At 40.8% G+C, this 25,968-nt stretch overlaps 1 protein-coding gene and 1 gene segment (V, D, J or C); both read left to right on the top strand.

Annotated features, from left to right (window-relative positions):
• Positions 1-683: 683 nt before the first annotated feature.
• LOC311005630 (serine/threonine-protein kinase PAK 2-like) lies at positions 684-18,284 on the top strand. 5 transcript variants are annotated; one of them, XM_083998109.1, is made up of 16 exons: positions 684-980; positions 1,684-1,800; positions 6,521-6,711; positions 6,817-6,923; positions 8,880-9,027; positions 9,154-9,170; positions 9,281-9,394; positions 10,178-10,289; positions 10,427-10,490; positions 10,908-10,956; positions 11,741-11,853; positions 12,177-12,294; positions 13,492-13,591; positions 13,720-13,916; positions 14,233-14,370; positions 15,393-18,284. In XM_083998109.1, the coding sequence occupies exons 3-16, from the start codon at positions 6,537-6,539 to the stop codon at positions 15,477-15,479; spliced, it is 1,539 nt and encodes a 512-aa protein (XP_083854235.1). In that variant the 5' UTR covers positions 684-980; positions 1,684-1,800; positions 6,521-6,536; the 3' UTR covers positions 15,480-18,284. The 5 variants fall into 5 exon arrangements, with proteins under 5 accessions (XP_083854235.1, XP_083854236.1, XP_083854237.1 ...); XM_083998110.1 differs by having other exon boundaries at positions 1,649-1,800; XM_083998112.1 differs by lacking the exons at positions 684-980; positions 1,684-1,800 and adding exons at positions 3,538-4,345; positions 6,100-6,227.
• Positions 18,285-19,664: 1,380 nt separating this feature from the next.
• On the top strand, positions 19,665-20,133 carry LOC311005938 (T cell receptor beta variable 7-2-like). The segment is given in 2 exons: positions 19,665-19,719; positions 19,808-20,133.
• The last annotated feature ends 5,835 nt before the right edge of the window (positions 20,134-25,968 follow it).

Here is a 25,968-nt window from a genome sequence, read left to right as displayed (position 1 = left end):
GGACAGAGGACATTGTATTTTATTCTTTTGTATATACATCCTAAATTGTATATAGTATATGCATAGTTTTTGCACTAGAACATTTTTCAATTTATTTTATCTCATTTCTATTTTCCTTCGCTACTTTTTTTAACTATGTTTTCGTACCTTTGTGTTTGCACCTGACACCATGTCAAGTTCCTTGTGCTACAAAGTGACCTATACTGCTCTTGATAAAGACTTTTCTGATTCTAACAGAAAAAAAAAACATTTATTAACTTATTATTCATTCATTGGTTGCCCTGTGTGGATTTTCATTTGGAATACCTGCACCTTTTCTCTGTTTTATTATGTGTTATGTGTTTTGTTTTGTTTTGTTTTGTTTTGTTTTGTTTTGTTTTGTTTTGTTTTGTATCTAAATCTAAATCTAAATTGACTGTAAGTTTTGTTAAACGCTGTTAATCAAGTCAGCAGCTTTAGCCATGGACAAAATAGTAAGAAAATGTTGCAGATTTTATTTTGAAATCAAGGACACAGTTTCCGGTGACTTTTGATGTAAACACACGAGTGCTGCTTCGCGCTTTACCCGCCCTTTGAGTTTTTGAGTTTTTCCCATAGTGAGCGCTGCGCTACGGAAGCCGCGAGGTTCCGATTCCTCTGTTTGTTTCTACGACGTTCCGCTTCCTCTTCGCCAGGCTGGTTCCTCCCCGGGTCGAGCTGAAGACTGAACCAGGCTGAGCGGCTCTCATCTGGGGGGAGAGAGAGAGAGAGAACCGGGGGGAATAGTTAGTTACGGCGCCGTGTGTTTGAAGAAGAAAGGACACGAATTAGCTAAGTTTTTCACGCCACCGACCGGGACCGTCCGTGAAATCTCAGCGTGAAATCTGGACTTTAAAAAAAAAAAAAAAAAAAAACACGGACTGAAAAATCTGCAGAGACGGGGCGGAGTTTCAGGAGTTTGACCGGAGTGTGGTTGATAGTTTGCGGTTGACAGACAACCGGTGAGTTTAGACTTCTTCATTCAACACATTTATACTTATTTTTGCTTATTTTATTTGACACAGGAAGCAATAATTGTTTTCCTGTAGCTTTGAAGGGGTATAAGACTAAAAAAAAAAGCAGCTCAGCAGGCAAAGACATCCAGTAGGCTACTTACTGGGTTAGTGGGACTTGAGGTTTGCTTTGCTTTTTAATTAGAAGTAATGACAGTCCACATGGACACTACAGTATTGTAATAACATGCGATGTTTATACAAAACAGCTGTGATAACAAGAGGCAGAGGCTGGTCTACATGACATAAATGGGCCTTTAAATGTCTAACTAGCAGCCCAGAAGCTGATTTATGTGATTTAATCAAGCAGAAGACACTGTAAATGTACATAACCCCACATTGAAATATAGTGTATGTGTATTGTAAGTTTTTATTTCTTGCCTTCAAGTGAATACTTCTGGATTTAGTTCTGTAAATCAGCCAAAACAGGCTGTGGGAATATGTTTCTTTTGGCTGTGGAAAACTGGAACAATGTGGGTTTCACAGGGACAGTCTGGACTCTGGAAAACCGCAGTATTTCTGAAAAATCCTGGCTCCGAGGTTGCCTGTGAATGCTACACACACACACAAACACAAAAAAATCTGTGATTTAATAGTCCAGACTGTTAATCCTCCAGGTTACACACTGAACCACTGTCATTCCTCGCTCCAGACCCCCGAACACTTAACAAGACCTCAGCTGTGAGGCCTGAGGCGGCTCTTGTACCTGGTCCAAACTGTGGTCTCTCTCTCGGGCTCTGACAGTTGCCTACGGACCTCAGGTTGCCAGGTTGGTGATTTTGATCAGTCATAATGTTGACACAGGGGTGAGGCAGCTGTTTGAATAACAGGATAAGGTGCTCAGTGTGGGTGTGCAGCTGCATGGGCAGTGTGTGTTTACGCTTCGTTCAACTTGCCAGACCCATAATCAGTGAAGTGACTGTAGCAGCTACTGGGCTCAGTGTATAGTCAGTGTGTGTGTATATGTGTGCTTTTTTATGTTGGATTGTGTATATTTTCTTTTTCTGTGTCATTGAATGAAAGGGGGGGTGGAAGTGGCTTATGTGTGTGTGTTTGTGTGTCAGCTTCATCACTCCTTCCAGGAAGTCCTCTGCAGAATTTCCTTTTATAGAAGCCAAATACAAAAGGCCTGCTGTCCACTTCCTGTAAACACCTCGGCGAACGTGTTTGCAGCGCTCTGGTTGGCAGGCCCGGGTCCTGTGACCTCTCGAGGCGCTTGGGGAGTTCCAGGATGAGGAAGTGGGCTTCCCTTGACGGGGACCAATCACAGGGAATAGAAAGTGCCTCTGCTACAACAAGAGCGCAGAGAATGAGGAATAGAAATTATATATATACTAGAGGGCGGGGAGGGATGAGATGAGACGACGGCGATGATGTTTCTCTGTGTGGATCGATTGAGGACAGATATGGAGAGATGAGAGCTGCTTGGATGTAAGATAGTCTGTGTGGTTCTGGTTACCAAGAATGCAGAGTTTGAGGGAATAAATCAGCAGAAAAAATAAGTAAATTACCGGCTCAGAGACAGGAATGTGAATGAAATGTGCAGCTGACATTTGGACATGGAACAAATCCACATCAGTAGAGAAGAAACTGTGTTGACAGTGATTGATTAAACATGACGATGTGCTACTTCAGACAGACTATAGAGCCAGATCTGTCTTATTTCTGGAGATAATTTCCCTTCTTACCGTGCTCCCTGTCTTCATGCTGTATAGGCTAGATAAGCTGTACAGTTATAAATATCTATTTTTCTTTTATAAAGAAGCATTTTATGGAGCTTATTTATTCCCTCATTCTGGGGAGGATCTACCGGTGTTGGCGGAGTTGTGTTTAGTTTTCGTCAATATGTCACTTTAGGCTATGTCAATAATTTGTAATGAATAGCATACTATTTGAATATAATTTGATTATAAAAACATCAACTAGATAATGTGCAGCATATCAATATGGGTTATAATTTCTGTAGGGATGTACCATCTAAGTCAATACTACTAAGTCAATAATGTTTAAAATATCATTTGGCCGATGGCTGACGCTGGTATTGATGTTTTTCTCTGTTGTTTATCCCTCTTTTGTGCAAAGGAAACCAAGAAATCTTCATTACTTACAAAAAAACTACATTTTTGCTCACTTAACTTTAACAAATTGATTGTGCATGACGTGTCCTCTTATCTGGCGTCTTGGCAGAATCACACCCCCCTCAAAAAAGAGAAAAAACAAGAGTCAACACAATATGCCACATAACAGATTAACATCGGCCACTGCCACCAGTATTTTCTAATGGCAGTTAATGAGGCGAATATCGGCCGATAGGATACCGATGTTCATCCCATGCAATGGTGTATCCCTAACTTACTGATATTTTGTTGAAAAATACAACTTTAAATCTTCTTTTGAGAGACAGAGAAATGATTATTTGGTGCTGGAGCCACGAGGCCGTTACCCTTATAGCTTAGCATAAAGACTCTGTCCCTGTTTATACGTTTAATGGTTTTAATGTGTGGTTCTTCTGTTGAGATACGAGCTAATGAACCCATTACATTAATCGTGCCAGACAGTAGTAGATATTAACACAGATACACGAGTGTAGCCTGCAGTGCTGATGTGTGCACCTGCCCGCTCCCCTCAGAGAGTTCACTGCTGTGCTCTGTAACGTAGCCCGCAGCTATAGAAAAGAGGTTCAAGTGTTCACAATGGAGCGCCTGTTGGAAAGGGGGGAGTGTGTGTGTTTTAGGGCAGGGAATGTGTGTGTGACATGGGGTCCCTGCGTGTGGAGAGGCCTTGTGCATATGTGTGTGTGTGTGTGTGTGAAAGAGAGAGAGAGGGGGGGGGGAGATCAACAGGAGCACATGCCTGCTGCAGCCCTGCAGCTATGAAATTCCTACAGAGAGACAACTTGTCTCGGCCTGGCCAGCCAGCACCCAGTGTTCAATCCAAAACACACACACACACACACACACACACACTGACACACACTCACTCACACTCACTCACGCACACACACGCTTTTCAAAATGCACATTAAGTCTGAGGCTAGGGCTAATTTTATCCTGCCAGGGCAAGAATACACTTGTCCCATCCCATATTGCTGAGGAATGAGGCAGCCTGCTAAGACCTGCCCTGAAGACGGGGAAAAAAGAGACAGGACCAGGGTAAAAAAGAGCCACGAGAGCAAAGTAGACAACTATACACTGGGGGAAGGAGGCGCACACTCACTCACACACACACAACACACACGCTCTGGGACTGGGAATACGGATAATTTTTTATTCTTTACTTGGTCTTCTGTTAGACACAGAAGAAACAACTAACAGGTGAGTCCTCGGCAGCTTTTATAAGGAAAAAGGTGAAACTCCTGAGGGGACGTAGGGATGCTTCTATAGGTGGACTGGCTCCTCAGGTTGTCGTTTAGGCAAGGCAAGGCAAGGCAATTTTATTTGTATAGCCCGTTTTTTACAAACTGTTTGTCTCAAAGGGCTTTACATGTCATCACAACAACATCCTCTGTCCTTAGACCCTCACATCCACTGAGGAAAAACTCCATGGAAAACCCTTTTAACAGGGAAAAATTGGAGAAACCTCAGGGTGAGCAACAGAGGAGGGATCCCTCACTCAGGACGTGCAGACGTGCAATAGATGTTGTTACATACAAGAAAACAGTTTAGTTTATGATACAGAATGTGGGAAACATGGAACATGAATGTTATAACATAACATAAATGTTTATTATAATGACTGTCTGGAGCCTCTGTTGAATTTTTGAGATGAGGTGTGAAATGCCGTCGCAGGTATAGCAACACAGCCGGGAGAGCTCCCATCACAGCACAGAGAGCGTTTAGAAGAAAGAGAGAGGGATGATGATGTAACGCTGAGTCGAGTTACTGCTGATGTGTCTTCTTGTGGTTACGAAGGCTCAGTTATTATTATTACGCAGGACAAAGCAGAGCTCTGATGGTGAGTAAAGGGAAGGTGAATATATCAAGAGATCTTCACATGCGAGGGGGGGGGAGGGAGTGTAGTGTGACTTTTTTTTTCTTTTTTTATTGTTTTTATTTTGTGGTTTTTCAGCACCAGAAGTGACTCGGGTCAGCAGAGCAGCTACAGGAAGAAGGTTTTCATGTGAACAAGAAGTCACACACACAGAGCAGGCGCCTACAGTATACCTGCCTCACACGCATCTCTTTATCCAGGCTTTTAATTCGCACCGTGTCATCGGCAGTCAGACACAGGAAGTGAGGAAACCTTTGTTTGCTTCCTGTTTCCTGCGCTGTGATGTCACCAAGAATGCAGGCCCCCTCGCCGCCGCTCAGAGCCGAGCCGATCAAACTGCTTGCTCTGCAAAGACGAGAGGTGCTTTTGTGGTCGCTGGCTTCATGTGTGTGCGCGTGTCTGCGTTGTCTGCATCCGTGCATGTCATGAGCGCCTACTACCGTCTCGCTTTTCACCATATTCGGCTAATGGAAGAAACTCAGATCCTGCGCATGGGCTAGAATAACTGTACTTAGAATACAGTTATGGATGAAAAGTCTGCAGGAAAAGTGTGTTTTCATCATTGAATGTGGGTTAAATCACAGAAACAGCAGCACAAAGTACATCCTCCAATGGTTTAATCAAGACATCACAGGAGGTTTTAAGTAAAAACTGAACAATAAATTGGATTAGGCTGCATCTTTAAATACAGTTGGACAGTTTAGTGTCAAATCCACCAACAAGAGGTGATGTTTTTGTAGCATTTGACCCTTTTTGTGCCCCATAGGGTGGAAGTGCTACTGCTAACATCCCATAGACAAAGGGGAACTCAGCTTTTATGCGTGGGATCACAAGCCAGAAAGGATTGGGTAGCGCTGGTGCAGTTTATAACACAGTTCTGTAGGTTATACACGTCAAAAGGTTAATTTAATGTAAAATCATAGCGGCTCAGTGAACTGTGACGTAAATGTCAAACTACCCAGCTCACTTCTCGTTCTCCATCTCACCCATTCTCAGTCGCACACTCGACTCAGACGCTCTTTTCTCTCTCTCTCTCGCTGTCTCCTTTCCTTCCTCATTCATCTGTAACGTGAACGAGACTCAACACGTCACCGTGCCCATTCAGCTCGCTTCCTGCTCGCACACTCTGTGTTCCCTCCGCTCCAGCAGCACTCAGGGCAGATCCACACACACATTATGGCCTGGATGGATTAGTTTGGTCTTGGTGTGAGTTTCTTTTAATTTGGCGTTCAATTGTTTCAGTGTCTGTGCATTTGTGTGCGTGTGTGTGTGTGTGTGTGTGTGTGTACGTTTGCAAAGGAGGTCAAGGTTTAGTTTAGTTGACGTGCAGCTGTTCCTCTGTAGCATGTCATGCTTTCACTAGCATTGTTGAAAAAGAAAAAAAAAAACAGGAAGAGGTGAACCAGTGATTGAGCGTGCAGCAGCAGCAACAGACTCGCCGTGCTTCTCCAGTGCATATTTCAAACTTGTGCATCTGATTTGATCCCGACTTTTTGCAGGTGTACGTGTGTGTAGATGTGTGACAGCGGAGTGTGTGAGGACAAGCCCCCCGCCCCCCCTGTCAGGATGAGCAGCCAAGGAGGAGGAGCCAAGGACAACCAGTCAGCCAATCACACTCGGCCGCTGCCGTCCGTACCGGAAGAGAGGAAGTCCAGAAACAAGATCATCTCCATGTTTGCCTCTGAGAAAGGTGCAGGGTTTGGAGAATACACACACACACACACACACACATATACAGTAAAAGGTAGTGTGCATGTGACAGTGGATGACCCAACTCATTGACATCTCGCTGCAGGAGGCAGGAAGAAGGACCGGGACAAGGACAGACCTGAGATTTCCTCCCCGTCAGACTTTGAACACACCATCCATGTGGGTTTCGACGCCGTCACCGGAGAATTCACTGTAAGTATTTTCACTTCTGAATTCAAAACTGTGGAACGAGCTTAATTACAGTCATGCCTTGAAAAAGTATTCATACCCCTTGAGCTTTTTCCACATTTTGTCATGCTACAACCACAAACTTAAATGTATTTTGGGATTTACCAACACAAAGTGGCACATAATTGTAAAGTGGAAGGGAAATTATACATGGTGTCGAAGATCTTTTACAAATAAAAATCTGAAAAGTGTGGCGTGCATATGTATTCAAACCCACTGAGTCAGGGAGGAATATATATGAATATATTGTTCAAGTCAAGATACTTTATTAATCCGTAAAGGAAATTGTCGTGTCACAGCAGCAGCATTCATACAGACACAAAAGGAAACAGCAAAGGAAACCATTAAATAAAACAGATTTAAATAATTAAAACACTAATTGAGATTAGAACAATTTATTGCACACTATTGATAATTAAAAAGTCTTATAGCTGCAAGCAGAAAATATTTTCTGTACCTCTCTGTCTTACATCTTGGTGGGATCACCTTTGACCGTTGAACCGCCTTTCGCTGCAGTTACAGCTCCAAGTCTTTTGGTTTGTGTCTCTACCAGCTTCTCACATCTACAGACTGACATTTCTGCCCGTTCTTCTTTGCAGAGCAGCTCCAGTTGAGTCAGACTGGATGGAGAGTGTCTGTGAACAGCAGGTTTCAAGTCTTGCCACAGATTCTCAGTAGAAAATCAGGTCTTGACTTTGCCTGGGCCGTTCTAACACATGGATATGCTTTGATCTAAACCTTTCCATTGTAGCTCTGGCTGGATGTTTATGGTGAATGGTTGTCCTGCTGGAAGGTGAACCTCCGGTCTCAAGTCTTTTGCTGCCTCTAACAGGTTTTCCCCCCAGTATTGCTTTGTATTTAACTCCATCCATCTTCCCATCAACTCTAAGCCACCACCATGTTTCACCGTGGGGACGATGCGTTCAGGTTCATGTGCAGTGTTTTTGCCACACATAACGTTTTGCATGTCAGCCAAAAAGTTCAATTTTGGTCTTTAATTTGTAAAAAAAAAAAATCTTGAACACCATTCGCATCATTGTTAAGTGTAAGGAAAATGATACATGGGGTTCAAGATTTTTCACAAATTAAAGACCAAAATTGAACTTTTTCACCTTCCAGCAGTACAACGAGCCTAAACACACAGCCAGAGCTACAATGGAAAGGTTTAGATCAAAGCATATCCATGTGTTAGAACGGCCCAGTCAAGTCAAGACCTGAATCCTACTGAGAATCTGTTGCAAGACTTGAAACCTGCTGTTCACAGACGCTCTCCATCCAGTCTGACTCAACTGGAGCTGCTCTGCAAAGAAGAACGGGCAGAAATGTCAGTCTGTAGATGTGAGAAGCTGGTAGAGACACACCCTAAAAGACTTGGAGCTGTAACTGCAGCGAAAGGTGGTTCAACAAAGTATTGAATACTTTTGCACGGCACTGTATATTTGTCACATTAAACGGACTCTGATAAGGCTGCACCAGCTTCACGTGCATCCATCCTTAGTAAACTCTTGTATGTAAAACAACAAGTGCAAATCAGATTTTGTCGAAAGCACTCTTCTCCAGCTTCTTATTTAATGTGCAGACTCTTTATCTTCCCTTAAAATTAATATTATAGCACATTTTGTCAAAGAAAATAACATATATAACATACAGTATTACCTCTTTTGCTCTTCTATTGAGCTGCTCTTACTGACAGTTCGTGAGTGTAAATATTAATCTCTACATAAGAAAACAGTTTGTGTGGTGTGGATGTTGGATGGACTCCCAGACTATAGAGCGACCAGCTGGATGATTACAGTCCACACTCGGCTGCAGGAGCGTCCTCCATGGAGGCATTACCTGAGTTATTTTTGTTTCATGTGTAGATCTTTGTATATGTAAGTTCATGTGTGTGTGTGTGTGTGTGTGTGTGTGTTTGTGCAGGGCATGCCGGAGCAGTGGGCCCGTCTCCTCCAGACCTCCAACATCAGCAAATCAGAACAGAAACAAAATCCTCAGGCTGTCCTCGACATCCTCAAGTTCTATGACTCCACCAGTGGAAAACAGAAATACCTCAGTTTTTCCGCCTCAGGTCCATTTTCTTTTCTTTTCTTTTTTTTAACTTCAGCAGATAAATAAACATTCACATGCGGTTTTGCTCTGCAGACTCCCTTCTCGATCCTCACACTGTCTTTTTGCATTGTTTTGTCTCTTTCAGATAAAGACTCGCAGTCGGTGAGTGCTTTCTTTCGTTACTTCCACTTTCATTCATAAAATCACATTAAACTATACAGTAAATTCAGTGAATGTCACTCTCTCTTACCTGTGTATGTTTGCTGTTGCAGCCAGGTAAACAGGGTACGGTGACCTCCCCGTCAGGTGGCAAAGACGGCGACGACGACGACGATGACGATACGCCACCTCCCGTCGTGGCCCCGCGGCCAGAACACACAAAATCAGTGAGTCACGATGACGGAGATTGTGATTTTAAAGGGATAGTTCAACATTTTGGCAAATTGGCCCATTGCCATAATCCCTATAGTCATAGCAGTAGGTTCGTTACCTTTAATTGTTGGTGCAAGCTATTTTTAGAACGGCTGAGCAGAGCCGCGAGCTGCTCAGAGCTACGCTACGGAGGCTCATGGGATTTCTTGGTTTCCCTCATCAAACTCATCAAATACACAATCCAACAACTCCAAAACACTCTGGTGGACAAGTTGTGACCTGTACATTCACCACGCTATGAGATAATAATGGAACGTTATGAAACAGAGCCGTTTTAGAGGGAAATTCAGAGACTGCTTGATGAAAAACTGTCCCTGAAGGCAACATGTGTCAGCGGTTTTGCATGAATTACCTCTAAAACAACTCTGTCTGGTAACGTTCTGTTATTATCTCATAGCGTGGTGAATGTGGAGGTCACAACTTGTCCACCAGAGCGTTTTGGAGTTGTTGGATTATGTATTTGATGAGTTTGATGAGGGAAACCAAGAAATCCCATTAGCCTCCGTAGCTTAGCTCTGAGCAGCTCGCGGCTCTGCTCTGCCGTTCTAAAAATAGCTTGCACCGACAAATAAGGTAACGAACCTACTGCTAAAACTATAGGGATTATGGCAGTGGGGCAATTTGCCAAAATGTTGAACTATCCCTTTAAAGAACAAGATGTTATTTTGTAGTATTTTTACAAAAGAAGAAAATATAAAACCACCTACCTACTGTTCGTCTCTCCCATGTTGTGTCAGGTGTACACGAGGTCGGTGATAGATCCAATCCCGGCTCCAGAGGAGAAGGCAGCTGACAAACAGAAGAAGAAAGGAGGCAAAATGACCGATGAGGAAATTATGGAGAAACTAAGTACGCCAACCACACACAGATACAAACTGAAAATGACTCACTACAGGCGAAGCCACTTCCATTTTTGGCTCCGGTAGAAAAGCTGACTTACCAGTTTCCTTTTTTCTTTTTTTTCTCTTTTTTTGGGTCACTCTTAGGAACCATCGTCAGCATCGGAGATCCTAAGAAGAAATACACTCGATATGAGAAGATCGGCCAGGGGTGAGTGAGAAGTGAGGATGATGTAAAGCGCTGAAATCTGGCAGGAGTTTGATCCCGGCTGAATAAAACGGGAAGGTTAAGCTGGAGGACTGACAACAGAAAACAAATAGATTTTAGGAAAAAAAATAAGGAAAGGCCTTTAGTTTAGTTTAGTTTATTGGTTTAAATATACAGAGACAATGCACATTAATAAACATTTCTGTAAACTTGCCGGTTTAGCCAAGTTGGCAAATTTTCAACCGTAGTTTCTGGGGCAGGTGACTTGAGCACTACAATAATTAAAATGCATTAAAAAAGAAACAAAAAAACAAAACAGTACTATGCCTACTTATAAAATACATAGTATACAATACATTACAATACAATATATTACGGTGCATACAATAATTCACCTGTCTCTGTTTTTCCTGTTTCCAGGGCGTCGGGCACCGTTTACACAGCCATAGATGTTGCCACAGGAGCAGAGGTAACGTGGCTTCATATTGTGTCTCTCTCTGCTGCTAGAAAGTTCAACCACTTCCTGAACCACCTGCAGAATTTTCAAGACACAAACACATGCATGCTATAAATCTCTGGCGGACTCAGCAAAAAAAAAAAAAAGAAAATTCTTGGGAAACAAGGGAAGATTTTGGCGAGAATGACTGGGAAATTCCAAGACTTCAGTTCCCGGCATTCAACCCTTATCAGAGGAATACAGCTCCGTCCAAAACACGTTAAAGAACATATTTATTGTCTGTCTTGGCAACTTTGTCTCTGTTGAATTTGGAAATCCAAATTTATGATGCGTAAATTGATGCAACAGAATAAGTATGCACTGCAGAAACTATATTTGTCTTATTTCTTATCAAAATGTATAATTTCTAGTCAAAACTAATCTCTTTCCACTTAAAATAAGACTCATCACCTAAAAATGTACTTGTTTTCAGATAATTTTCACTTGTTTCAAACACATTTTCAATTGAAATAAGTAAAACTTGCTCCACTATCAGATTTTTCTACTTATTTCAAGTGAAAATGTGCTTGAAAGAAGTAAAAAAGTGTCTAAGAACAAGCTACTTTTACTGTAAATGTGATGAGTCTTATATTAAGTAGAATTAGATTTGTTTTGACTAGAAATAAGACAAATATTCTTGGTAAGATTTTGAGTTTTTGCAGTGTGTAACCAACACATCCTGCAATTCCCCAGATATACTGTGTGTATATGTGTGTGTGTGTGGTGCAACACATTTACAGGATGCTGTGTTTCACAGGTGGCCATTAAACAGATCAACCTGCAGAAGCAGCCGAAGAAGGAGCTAATTATCAACGAGATCCTGGTCATGAAGGAGCTGAAGAACCCCAACATCGTCAATTTCTTAGACAGGTAACACCGACCTTTTCATATTGCACCTTATTATTACTTCACAATATCATATGTGCCATTGTCTATCTGTCTGTATATCTATGTTTATTTAATTATTGTTGATGTCTGTGTTCACTTTTATGTTATATATGTGTGGTAAAAATATGTTGAATGTTAATTTGCACATTTGGAGTTTGGGAAACCGCAATTTCGATCCCCTGTGTAATTGATGTTATATAGTGTGATTGACAATAAAGTTACTACTATATACATACTGTGGAGACAACCACACAGTACACACATAATCTGATCATCCATGCATTTATGTGTGTGTGTGTGTTTAGTTTCCTTGTCGGGGATGAGCTGTTTGTGGTGATGGAGTATCTGGCCGGTGGCTCCCTAACTGACGTTGTGACGGAGACGTGCATGGACGAGGCTCAGATCGCCGCCGTGTGCAGAGAGGTAGGAGGGCTGTTCACTTCTCACACGGCTGAGCTGACAGAAGTTTATCAGTCAAGATCTGTCAGAGCGCTTGTGTTGCATAAACTCAAGATATTCACAGACAGACAGACTCGGTGGAGACAGACATTTTCACCACAGAGCTACCAGTAAACCACTTTGTGATAAATCATCTCATGCGGCTCATTTAGAACAAGAGCTTTGTGTTTATTAAGCATCTGAGAAAAGGAGATGAATCTCAACTGGACAAAAAGTTGAAGCAATATTTAGCAGCAGTACAGAGGAGTCCTATAGTCTGAGGCATTTTTCTTTTTAATGCCCTTATGATCTACTTCAATGTTAGTCTTTATGGTGATAAATGGACCACACAATTTGCAAATCATACTGCACAGTGGAAATCTGATTGATTAATTGATTGATTTAGGTGTGGCTGCCTGTGTATGAACGGTATATTTGCTTTTGTGTCACTTGAAAGAAGTTCCCAATCTCAGTGAGACTTCCTGTTTAAATGAAAGACTTAAATCATAATTAGCAGGCTTTTAAGGGGAGACACTACAGGTGAATATGGTAAAAATCTTAACTAACACTATGTTTAAATATGTAAATGAGGCCATATCTAATGAAATATGCACTAATTTGCATATATTTCCAGAACTGAAATCTGAACAATGGATAAAGCCCCTTTCAAAATTCTTGTTTTAGTAATTTTGCCCTGTTTTTAGGTAGTTTATAAATCAGGCTGTGAATGATATATCTACATCATTGTTCAGGGGAGAGAGAGCTTTACAATGATACCTGACATGACATGGGTCAGACAACAAGCACAGCACAGTACGTCACAGTAGCATGTTAACTTTCGGTGAATTTAGGAGAAATCTACTGATGATAGAAGACAAAATGAAGTGAAATAACCACCTTTACGTGGATTTCCTACCATTTCTTTCGACTTTTCTGAAAGAATACATGTTAAGGAGGAAAAATAGCCCAAAATCTCAAAATTGATCCGTGCATGAAAAAACAGCCCGTAGTGTCTCGCCATAAAACAGTAACACCAGTTACTTCAGGCTCTCATGTCTTTGTCTTTACCAAAACATGCACAAAAAAGAGAAGAAAAAATCTCCTTTTTTAAAGAAATACCGGTATATGTTTGTCTATGTCACTTTTTGGAGCGTGCTAACAGTTCTCCCTTTCTGCGTTCAGGTCCTTCAGGCTCTGGAGTTCCTCCACGCCAACCAGGTCATCCACAGAGACATCAAGAGTGACAACGTGCTGCTGGGGATGGACGGATCAGTCAAGCTCAGTAAGAGATAGAGACAGAGAAAGAAAAAGCACACACAGACAAACACAGATCCCACAGACCACTGATGTATATCTTCAGGACCGTGATAACATTGTATATCATATGTATTATGTTTTTTTTCTTCGCAGCCGACTTTGGCTTCTGCGCTCAGATCACTCCAGAGCAGAGCAAACGCAGCACCATGGTGGGAACGCCGTACTGGATGGCTCCCGAGGTGGTGACCAGGAAAGCCTACGGACCCAAAGTGGACATTTGGTCCTTGGGGATCATGGCCATAGAGATGGTGGAGGGAGAGCCGCCATATCTCAACGAGAACCCTCTCAGGGTGAGTGAGTGTGTGTGTGTGCAGGGAGGAGAATGAGCATAAAAAAAGTTTCCTCTAGCACCACCATGAGGTCAAAATTTAAATTCTTCACTTTAGGACAAAATACCTGCACAACTAATGACATCAGCTCAGTCTGTTGCCTGGTTTCTATCTCTGTGTGATTATTAAACATCGTATTTGATCATTAGTGTCAGATCTTTATAGAAATATCCACAATATTATGCAGGGATTACTCTGAAGAAACCAAATTAATGTTGCACTGCATTAAAGATGACATTACACTGCTCTTCTGACCACGCTGTTGTGCTCGTTTTAGGCTTTGTATTTAATCGCCACCAACGGGACTCCTGAGCTGCAGAGTCCAGAGAAGCTGTCCCCCGTCTTCAGGTCCTTCCTGTCCCGCTGTCTGGAGATGGACGTGGAGAAACGAGGATCAGGCAGAGAGCTGCTGCAGGTAAGACAAGCAGCTCTTCATCGTTGATTCGTTTGCTGTTTGTTCAGTCAGATTGCCTCGGAAATGTGAGGAAAACCTGACAAAAAACGTCTGTCGATGCTGGTGAAGACTCACAGCCTCACGTCTAAAAGGCTGAAACGAGGAGATTGTCGACAGTTTTGTCATTCAAACATGGATCCCTTATTGAAATGGCTGCATAGTGGGAACATTAATTTTAGCCAAGAAGCATTATAGAGAGAGATCTGATATTAGATTGTTCAAAACCACCTAAGGGAAAGACATATATTTGGTTAAATTATAAGTGTAAACCGGGCTTTAAATAATAATTTGGCATTTTGGAAATTACACATTCACTTTCTTGGTGACGATTTGAGGACGAGATCTACAAAATGTCAGAAAAGAGTGAAACATGTCCATTTTAAAGTCCTAAAATCCAAGATATACATGTTGTTTACTGTGTCTAAACAATAGTTCAAAAACCAAAAGATATGTATCCAGAGTGTAAAATGTTGAGTCATTTAGTGTCACCGAATTCTCTGGTCTACAAATGTTGGGAAATTTTGGACCTTCGAGATAAAATGTGGTAATTACTTCATACATATTTCGGTTAGATGAATTAGAAAACAGGTGATAATTACTGGTTGGCTAAAGTTTCCAAGATATTCCATGATAAAGATTTATAATTATCTATGCACAGGGGAGTATATTTGCCTAAGGTGTGTCTGATCATGATGCCTTATAACTTCGAAAGTACAGTAGAGCAATGAAAATGGTACCACATGGAAGTTTTTAACCTAATTTTTATAACTATAAATTAGCTTGGAAACTGGAGCCAATTAACACTCAGGACCTAATTTTCCTTTATTAGTGACCAAATTCAGGTATATTTGAGCTATTTTTATTCTTTTGAGCTTTTCGTGTGATGTGTTTCTTACTAACTGATGTGATGAAATGTTCATCTCACTCCTCAGCTTATTATGGTATTCATGTATGAACTCCTTTGTGTGTGTGTGTCCGTATAGCATCCATTCCTGAAGCTGGCCAAGCCCCTGTCCAGCCTCACCCCCCTCATCCTGGCAGCCAAGGAGGCCATGAGGAGCAACCGCTAACTCCGAGTCTCCAAAGACTATAAGACCAATAACACCAATCACACCCACAACCTGCCAGCGTCTCCTTCTGGTCTACGTATGACGGTCAACAGACTTCCTTGTGTTTGTATTTTTTTCTTCAAAAGGGTCATAAAAATGCATTTCCACTCCCAGTGTTTCTGTATGGAAGCCATATTTATCTTATCCTCGTGCCTTGGTCCAAAATCTGCAAAAAAAAACAAACAAAAAAAAAATAGTGTGTTTTCTAGTTGTCGGCGTCATACTGCGCATTTTTGATCTTGATGTTATCACTGGTTATTATGCATATCAGGAATGTGTTGTTGAAATTGTTCAAGACTCTTTGCACACCGAGGCTTTTCACAAAGGATCTTATCTTACCATTGGGAGTCCTCCGAAAAAAAAAAAAAGTTCCTAGCACGAGTTTCCTCTGAGGAGCCGCTCACAAAGCTGCTTTAACACAGGAAATGACAAACTCCCTAGAGGAAGAGAAGGGCCATAAGCTGCGGATGACATCAATGCTGTGTCCCAACTCCATAATACATACTTAATTATAAGTACGCCTTGTGTATGTTGTAAGTTCCCGCTGAAAAAGTGCCAAAATAAATTTAACCATACTCAAAACAATCAGTATTTTGACTTAAACACACCTTGATTTCTCAGTGTGTTGTGGACAATGATGACGAACACTACTACTGCCCTGCAATACAATGCACAAAGGAAACTGAGGAGCTGGGGGTGAAAGAAAAAAAAGAAAAAAAAGTTGTATTCATTGTGTCTGACTCAATCACGTTTTCCACTAATTATAAAATAGTTAATTATGTTGATTTTTCCATATACTAACTGCAAAAAAAAAGATTAGTATGCAGTATATACTGTATATCAATAGCATATAGTATTACATTGAAGATAGATTTAAGAAGAGACATGTATCAAAATAGCTGCCTGTAATTTTTCTCTGGATCAACTAATCGTTTAATTAATTTATCGTATCACCTCTGCCTACCTGAGATTAAGTTAAATGAGTGAGGAGTCTTGAATTTTGGTGTGTGGAGAGACTGAACCTTTACAACTGGGTTTTTTTTTTTTTTTTGTGGGGGGGGTTGGGGGTCCATGAGGGTCTGAAAGCAGCCTGGAAAAGCTGCAGTGTACCAAACTCGTACTGTACTGAGGCCCGGCGGCACGGGACAGTGCGGTCTTTGTGCGGTGGAAAAAAGTCATAGCAGTGTCCTTGTTCGACCCAGTATCTCACTGAAAAATCAAGCCATTCCAGTAAAAAGGGGTGGGATTCAAGTTTTAGTGTTGTTGTTTGTTGTTTTTTTTTCAGTCTGTTTTTGTACATTTTTATTATTTTCTAATTGTAGATGAACGAAAAGGAAAATGTCCAGATTTTCTGTGTTCAAAGTTTCAGCCTGGTTGGTTGGTTGGTTGGTTGGTGGCAAGTTTTAGGGTTTTATACAAGGCACCGAAATGCACACTATCATCATCTCGTCTCTGACTCCACATCCTGCCTCTGCTATCAAAACTCTCTCTGCAAACTATGAACACTGAAAGATGCTCAGACTCTTTGTACCTTTCTCTCTCTCTCTCAATATGATGTTGTGTTTTGTCTTTGTCTCTCTGCCTTTTTGCAATCGATGCCCAACTGTCAATGTGTTGGTGAGAAATACAACAAACAAACACAAATACTGTATGAAATTGTCTGTTGAACTGGAGGAAGACTTTGCTTCTTTTTTTTTTTTTTTGTTTATTACATATTGGTTTAACAACTTTTTTACAAAGTATGTTTATCATTGAAATCTCGCTGTTTTATAATTATGGTAATAATAATAATTATGATTTTTACTTTGGACAAACGAATCGCCTTTGTGGAGGCTTTATCATTGCACATGCGTCAGGTCTGCTGACAATTTACATATTTAAAGAGGTGGCAAAATGGCTTTACAGTGCCACCTAAAACAATTTCAAAGGGGCCTTGCCTACCCCCATATATACATAAATATCAGTGGGCATATGAAACATGGGCCTAAACACAGTCTAAACCCAACAGTAAGTCCATTATTCTTAATTTAATTGCCATTTTTTGGTGTAATTTCCTTCCAATTCCATTTACAGACCTCAGAAACTTTAAGAAACTCCTAGAGAGCAACCTCACATATTCAGTCAGTCTCATTATAAGACCTTTGCAACATTAAATTGTGAAGATCTTTGGTTTTTTTTTGTAGTTTTAGTTCGGATTTGCCATGAAAACCCAACTCCCCCCTAAATCTCTGGCTCATATTTAGTAGTAGTTGTAATGATCTGCTGCTCTCAGGTCACTTGACAGTCAAAGATGGTCAGAAAATGTCTTGTGAAAACAATGAGTACTTGAGCCACGGCCAAACCTCCAACAGGAAGTGGTTATAGCTCTGTTGTCCGATCCATCTTCCTCTCATGTGGTCACAACAACAACGACAGCAACAACAACAACGTCCCTCTGAACTTGATACTTATTTCCCAAAAATAGTGAGTTTCCAGTCAAGAAGCCTTTTGTGGCTTCTGTGGAGTTTGAAACAGGAAGTGGGTTTAATTCCATTATAAAAAAAAAAAACTTTTCTCCAACGTTGACTTGTCTTGCTCACAGCGCCACCTGCTGCAAACAGAATGACAATCATTTGGTTCATATCACATCCAGTGCTAGTGACGATGATGATGATGATGATGATGAAGTGCTTGTTGTGTGGTCCCTGGCTGTTACACACAGATAGGAATATGCAGGACATGTTGCCCACTGCCATACGCTGTGTGTGTGTGTGCGGGTCGTGTTAACTCGAGAGTGGGGTGGACAAAACTGAGTTTGAATGTTTTTCCAATAAACTATGCTCAAAACATTTGTGTAGTTTCATGATACATTATTATACAGGTTTATAACTGTATGAAGCAGCCACACTGACTGCGAACACGAGACAGTCTCCCTGATCCCTTAGAGATAAGATCCATCAACTTGTATGCAAAGTAAAAGAGGAAGACACCATCATGACATTAACAGACCAAGTCTTGTATTGAATCAGTTACAGACTGCGTAGTCATTCAGTCCTCATAAATACTGGATGGGTGGTAGTTTTACATCTGTTAACATGACACACACATTCACCAGGATAATCAAGTGTTAGTATCTTTATTTAGCTATTTGCTCAATTCAGTTCAGTTCAGTTTATTGTCATTTAACATGAAGGAATGAAATGTGTTACTGAGATCCAGCAGCTTACGGTATAAATACATTTAAAAAATAGACCCTATAATAACAAATAGATAATACATAATAATAAATAAATAAAAGAGCCCCCACTTCTTCTTTTTCACTCTGTTGTGCCGATTTATTTGTTCATTTGTTACATTAGCTGATGTCTAGACAACCAGCCAGTCCTTCTGGGGTCCAGAATCATAATATTGTTACATAAGATTTAAATAGAAAGAATAGAAATAACAATATTATAAGCAAGAAGGCAACAACATAATTTATTCATTTTTTAAAAGTCCGGCAGTCAGTTAACTTTTATTTACTGTGCACAATAATGTTGATTATGTTAATTAGCCACATTATGTTTGTTGCATATGTTGTGACATAATATTTCATGGCCTGCAAAATAGTACAGTTGTTTTACTTTACTCTGTCAAAACTAATCAAATAGGATGATAAATGCAGCTGCCACACTGAGAACAAGGTTGTTTTTCTTCATCTCTGATTTAGATCCATGCAGTTTATAAATATTGAAGTCCTTCATTAGTAGATCGTCACTCCCTTCTCAAACACTTTGGACGTCTTCCCACTGAGTTTTCCTACACAGCAGAGACTGATCTGTGCAGTCAAGTATCTCCACAGCTTGTGTGTCCTGCATGGAGACATTCAAGCCCAGAAACTCAGAAAGTCCCCATCTTGTCCCATTGAGACAATATTTAGCATATAACAAAGAGTGGGACGATCACAGTGAAGCACATTTCTATGCTGTGAGTCAACACTAATCCCCAGTGCACTCAGTTTAAAAAAAAAAGAAGTTTTTTTTAATCATTGCACACTAGGGGGACCTCAAGCACAGTGACAGAGACAGTTTAATCACATCACAAGTTAGTGGAGGTTCCTTCCTACAACCTTTTATCTCCCATCACAAGCTGACTGAAGCTGTGGTTCATCACAACACAACGAGGACGATGATGATGGCAGCAGGTCTGATCCAACTCTCTGCAGCTCTGTTCTGTGTTGTAGGTACTGTACATCATCACTCTGAAAACAGTGTTTGATATTGATGACACCAGTGGTCCTGTAACTTGTTTTTATTTTTTTTAATTTACAGGTCTAATTGACGGCAGTGATGTCAACCAGTCTCCTCTGGTGTGGCAGTATCAGGGTCAGTCTGCCACAATAAACTGCAGCCACACTAAGGGCAGCACATATGGACAGATGTACTGGTACAGGCAGCGGCCAGGGGAGGGAATGAGGCAAATAGTCTACACAACTGCGTATGCCGCCCATGAATATAAAAGTGGCTTCAGCAAGGAGAGATTTCCAGCAGAGAAGAACGATGCTGAGACTGGATCTCTGACGGTGAAGGAGCTGCAGCCTGACGACAGCGCGGTGTATTTCTGTGCTGTGAGTGAACACAGTGATAAAGGCGACTGAGACAGCTGCACAAATACCCAACGAGTGGTGTCACAGTGAACAGAGGCCAACAGTTCCTCTAATGACCCATAGAGGGAACCATACACTTCTCCTCAGACAGAAAACATGCATCATTGACTTAACATTTTATTGCAACATTGCATTTATGATATCTTATTTCTCCCTGAGCATAAGAACAGATTTCCATTTAAACAACAGCAAAGAATCTGATCCCACCGACATCTGTATATTTTGAGAAACCTGCTGTTTAAATGTCATTTCAGTTTATTTTCACCATCTTACATCAACATTTTCCTTTTTGTTTGACAGCTTCAATCACATAACTAACTAACTAACTAACTAACTAACTTCACATGATGATTATAGGGTCTTAATGCTACTTTTGGAAACACTTTTTTGGCAACAATGAAATTATAAATATCTTAAAATATTGGTCTAATGGGAAGAAATAAGGGTAGGCATTTATTTTTTCGATCTATGAAATAATATGCATTAAATTGTGTATGAATGAATTCCTGAATGCACTAACATAATAGAATATAAACTAACCTAAACTAAAAATATAATAATAATGATAACAAAGTTGAAGGATTTTTTGGATGTGTTTGTTGCATGTTTGCTGTTTGCTGCTTGCTGTGAAACAAATTGCCCCAAGGGGATAATAAAGACTCTTGAACCTTGAACTAAACAAAACAACATCTTTATATGACACAGTTTCTCTCCAATTAAGAAGATATTCCTTTTTCAATATGTGAAGCATGACATCCCATATCTGAACCGTGTTGTTTGTCGAGTCCATTTCACTTGCTGGACTTTTCTCACATCAGATGTCAGATTTAACGTCCTATAACTTTACGTTCACAGACACAGATCTTCTACTATCCTGTGACAGAGTCAACAACTATAATGTTAAAAATGAAACATGATATCTATAAACCACCATCACCTCTGTGTTTTTTTTTTTACTGCCAACGTTTACGACAACCACCTGGAATCAAACAACCACAGTCACTCACGGATGTTTCTGCTTCACACTGCGTAGTATAGGGAGAATAATATCATCCTCCATTGCTTCAAAATGTTCAGTTCTGTACAAACCTGAGCTCCTCTGGTTCGACAGAGTTACTGATCACGACATTTATGTCATCGTCGTCACACACATGCAGAGACACACCTTCCTGCAACTCTTCATTTATATCTCAGTCTCCACACAGACGGATTATATAGTATGAGACTGTATGAGGTTTTTAAAACATGGACATGATCAAACACAGCCTCCTCAGCTTGTTGGTATTCATGCTCTGGATGGAAGGTAAATTAGGAAGATTAACAATCAGGGTTTTTCTTAAATTAGTCTCGTATACTGTGCAATATAAAATGTTAATATTTACTGTCCACACACAGGTTTAACTGTGGGGAATGACGTCCAACAAGATTCAACACTGTGGGAAAAAGAAGGAGGCGATGCAACAATAAAATGCAGCCACAGTAAAGATCACGGTCACAGTCAGATGTACTGGTACCGACAGCTGCCCGGACAGATGATGCAGCTCGTAGTGTTCACAATGACCGGCAAACAAGTCCACGATTTTGGAGATTTCAGCACAGAGAAGTTTTCAGCCACTAAGCCTGATTACCAGAACGGCACCTTCACAGTGAGGAAACTGGTGGCAGCAGATAATGGCTTGTATTTCTGCGCTGTGAGTCAACACAGTGACACAGACACATGGGAAAGCTGAACAAAAACCCCACACAGTGTTACAGATACCACAAGTTCTCCTGCTTACAGCATGAAGGATATGATACAGAAGGAAGCACATGGTCACAAAATATAGATGTGACACACACGTTTGCAAATGCTGAAAGTTATATTAGACCAGTTTATCCTTTGATTTGCTACTTCCAAACCAGCGCTGGTGCAGACAGATGAAACAGGAGAAGCATTTGTACATTTCATGATGACGTGGTTAAAAGCCTGAAGTTATCAATACTCAATAATAATAACAATACTGAGTGTTGAAGCATTAACTAAAATGCATTGATGAGCTTTCTTAACATATGCTTTCTCTCTTTTCATTTACTGTCAGAGATTTGTTTTTGGATGGAAGTGGTAAAAGTTAAAATTAGTTATAATTAAAAATAAATATTATTAAACACAACATGAACATAACAATGCTGAGTTTATGTTAAAAACTTAGTATCTTCTACATACGTATTAACTGAAAACTTACTGAAAGGAACTCTAATTTCATTTCATTTATTGTTTATTTGACAAGGACAATGCACATTAATTGGTGACGCGCACATGATGTCATGTGAGCCGGATTTAGCTCAAAGCTAATTTCCATCCGTAGTCCTCACATTTAAAAACGGACAGACATACCATAAAAAGAGATAACAATAGGAAGCTACCTGTGTAAATATGAGAAAAAACAGAATATTAGCAGCAGTTACAACAATAAGAAAACAGATAACAACCTCCATAAATATGAGAGGACAGAGTGTTAGCAGCAGTTACACAATAAATAAGGAATATGATACAGTAAGTGCTCATGAAATGGTTTTTAGCACATCTCCATTACAAACACAGAGATAGACTCAAACACAAACAAATATAAACACTCTCCACCACATATAGTTACACCCGGGGTTCTGGGGTTCATTTCAGGTCTGTGTTATTTTGTTATCTCTCATAAGGTGGCAGCACAGAGGTGTGAATATTCATATTCAAATGTTAATAGGAGGAGGGAGCACCATGACACCACCCACCTGGAGAGTTCAGGTTTATTTGGCTGATATGAGAGTTTAGGGAGGTTGAGATTAATCTGATGATCTGATGATACCTTTTTAATACCGTAATTATTGTTATTTCTTAAAGATCTATTAATAAATTTGCATGTGCACAGGAGCACATCTGCCCTGCTGCTGCTATTCCAGCTGTTTCTCTCTCTAGCCTATATATTTGACAATTCATTTGACAAAGTTCCTCTCTCAATGAGAAAGTCAAACAGACTCCAGCCGACATGTGGAAGAGAGAAGGCCAAAAAGCCGTGATCAGCTGTTCACACAGCGATAGCTCCTATAATCGAATCCTCTGGTACAAGCAGTCGAACAGAGAGCTGCAGTTCCTGGGATACCTGGTGGGGAAGAGCTCTGGAAAACCTGAGGATGGAGCAGGTGTAATAATAGATGGGGGTGCAAATAAAGACGAGACTTGCACATTAACAATTGAAAAACTCAATTCAAACAATAGTACAGTGTATTTCTGTGCCGCTTGTTACCACAGTGCTGCACATGACTGCTCCTCAATACAAAAACCTCTAATGATCCCTGTGCTGCAGCTCACAGCCCCTCACACCTGTAATAAACCATCAGATCACAGATTATAATTGGAATATGGAAATCTTGAAATATTTCAAATTATTACCTGATTAATTAAAGTAAAATAATTATTAAAACACAACATAAACATAAAAAAAATATGTTAAAAACTCAGTATCTTCTATCTAAATCATGGATATGTGTTTTACATATTAAATGAAAATTGGAGCTCTCATGAAATCGTTTTAGCACAGTGATTCTCAAACTGTGGTACGCGTACCACTAGTGGTACGTGGGCTCCCTCTAGGTGGTACGCAAAAGACTCACCGAATTAAACATAAATAAAATAAAATAAATTTCAGATGCATCAAAAAATCAGGTGTAACCCACATGGTTACTAAACCCATTTTTGTAGTTTAGATGTAGTACCCCCGTTTCCCCACTTGGTGGCGCAGCACCCCTGCGAGTAATCGCCGACGCATTGAACGTGCCCCCGAACGTGACCTGTGCATGATCACAGTGTGCACCGTCCGCCATCTTAGATCAAGCGGAGACACCGAGCAGAGCGGTCGCACATGAACCGAGCTGAAGAAACGGGGTATGTAAAGTGAACAAAACCACGCTAAAACATCAGTAACTCTCGAGCAAAACCTTCATAAGTCTTCTGTTTATCAGGCAGAGTCGTTACGAGCGTGTGTGAAGGAGCGGGAGGCTGAGTTTACCGTGTTAAGTGTCCCTGAGAACTCCGGTAAGAAAATGCTAAGTTGCTGAGCAAGCCTCAGGCTAGTTGTTGCTATTAGCATGATAAGATAAAGTTCCTGTGACTGAAATATGTTCATGAAAACCAGTCGGAGTCCATGCTAAGTTCATGCTATGTTTCGTTAATGTTTTAAACCTACTCTGGTACCTGCTGTATCATTGTGTAGCCTATATTGAAAACGAGCTGTAAAAAGATCGCTAACAACCTAGCGCGAAGCTAATGCTAGTCGCCGCTATGCTAATTCTGGGTGTTACCTGCTAAAGGTGATATGAATGCTAATTGTGAAGCTATCTAAGCTAATGTGTGCTAGCTGGTTAAGCTAATGAGCCTTTACTGTGACTTGAGTTGAGAAATGGAGACAGCTATGGTACAGAAATGTGGTTAAATGATACCGGGTCATGCTAATTATTTTTCCGGTCATTGAGATGAATGTATTCAGTGTTTTTGCACTAGTGATGGTTTAACTCATTGGCTGCCAGCCATTTTCAGATCAGAGAGCCCCATACTGCCAGCCGTTTTAGAGCTTTTTGAACGATCTTATAAGACCCACAGAATATTGTGTTCTATGACTATATAAACACCGAAATTACCAAGAGAAAGAGTAGACTCTCTTTGTTCAATAGGAAAAAAAAGTTTGTTTCTACCTTTTTCCGTTCTTTTGTAAACAGCAGTAGAACGTAGGCTGGTTTCGCCAAAAACAGCAGTTTTTGACCAAAACACTGAGAAAACAAGCTTTTTGTGGAAAGAAACATGTCAAGCAGAACAGTGACTTTGACGTTGATATTTTTTGCTTTAGTGACACCTCACACATCTGAACAGTGTTCTCCTTCTATAAAACAACAAAAACAACACTGAGAAAGGACTTTTGATGGCAAAATAATAATTTATTTACAAATATCAGTAAAAATGCATTAACTTTTTTGTACGTTTGTAGCTGTCACATGACCTCTGCCCCATGGTCGACCACTGCTCGATCCACCACCTGTAAATTATAGAAATATATAGAATTACCATAAAATTACATCTCTTAGATGTAGTCAAGTGTGATGTGGAGTTTTTTTTTTTTTAACCTTTCCGATCAAAGCGATCCGCCCTTCTCTTAGCAGTAAAAGTTAGCTCGCTAGCAAGTTAGTTTATTTTATTATTTTTACCATTGATGTATTATATTATTACCTTCATGTCTTCCTGGAGCGATGGGACGGGTCTCTGCTGCTCCTGGTTGATCCGGACGGAATCGCTCGGGTCACGTCCACCGAGCCGTCAGTTGAGCTGGGCTCTGGTCTGTGGTGACGCACCGTCAGCTGCTGCTCTCACCGGCCGCTCGGCCCGGCTTGATCGCCGGTGTCCAGCGTCGGTGTCGGTCGTCGGTGTCTTTTTCAATGATCTCCGTCGTTTTCTCACGATCGCGACCCTCTTCCTTTCCGAACTACCGCGACACATACGGTACATAATGTGCCGACGTGCGGAACACATAGGCTCCGATAAGTTTCTTTAGCATATCTCTTGTCATCTCGCTTCTTCTTCTCATAATCAATGCTGATCTCTCATCCAAAGAGGGCACTGCTGCCACCTACAGGGCCTACAGGGCACCTACACGTCATTACACTAGTTTACAAACCTGATATTGATGGACAAGCTCCGCCAGACCGTCCTCCAGCCCTTCCCGTTGAAAAACGCAATTGACGTCTATCGACGTCAATGGCAGTGAACGGTTGTAATTAGATTGACGTCTATAGACGTCAATGGCAGCCAAT

This window comes from Trachurus trachurus, assembly GCF_905171665.1.
Source record: "Trachurus trachurus genome assembly, chromosome: 22".
Classification (NCBI taxonomy): domain Eukaryota; kingdom Metazoa; phylum Chordata; class Actinopteri; order Carangiformes; family Carangidae; genus Trachurus; species Trachurus trachurus.
The sequence above is the reverse complement of the archived record's forward strand: the minus strand, read 5'-3'. Positions and strand labels throughout refer to the sequence as shown.

Bases quoted from the DNA above. Each gene is read 5' to 3' on its own strand.
- LOC311005630 (XM_083998111.1), top strand. From the start codon at position 6,537: ATGTGTGACAGCGGAGTGTGTGAGGACAAGCCCCCCGCCCCCCCTGTC. The intron at 10,290-10,426 runs GTACGCCAACCA...GGTCACTCTTAG, and splicing joins GGAAATTATGGAGAAACTAA to GAACCATCGTCAGCATCGGA. The intron at 12,295-13,491 runs GTAGGAGGGCTG...TTCTGCGTTCAG, and splicing joins TCGCCGCCGTGTGCAGAGAG to GTCCTTCAGGCTCTGGAGTT.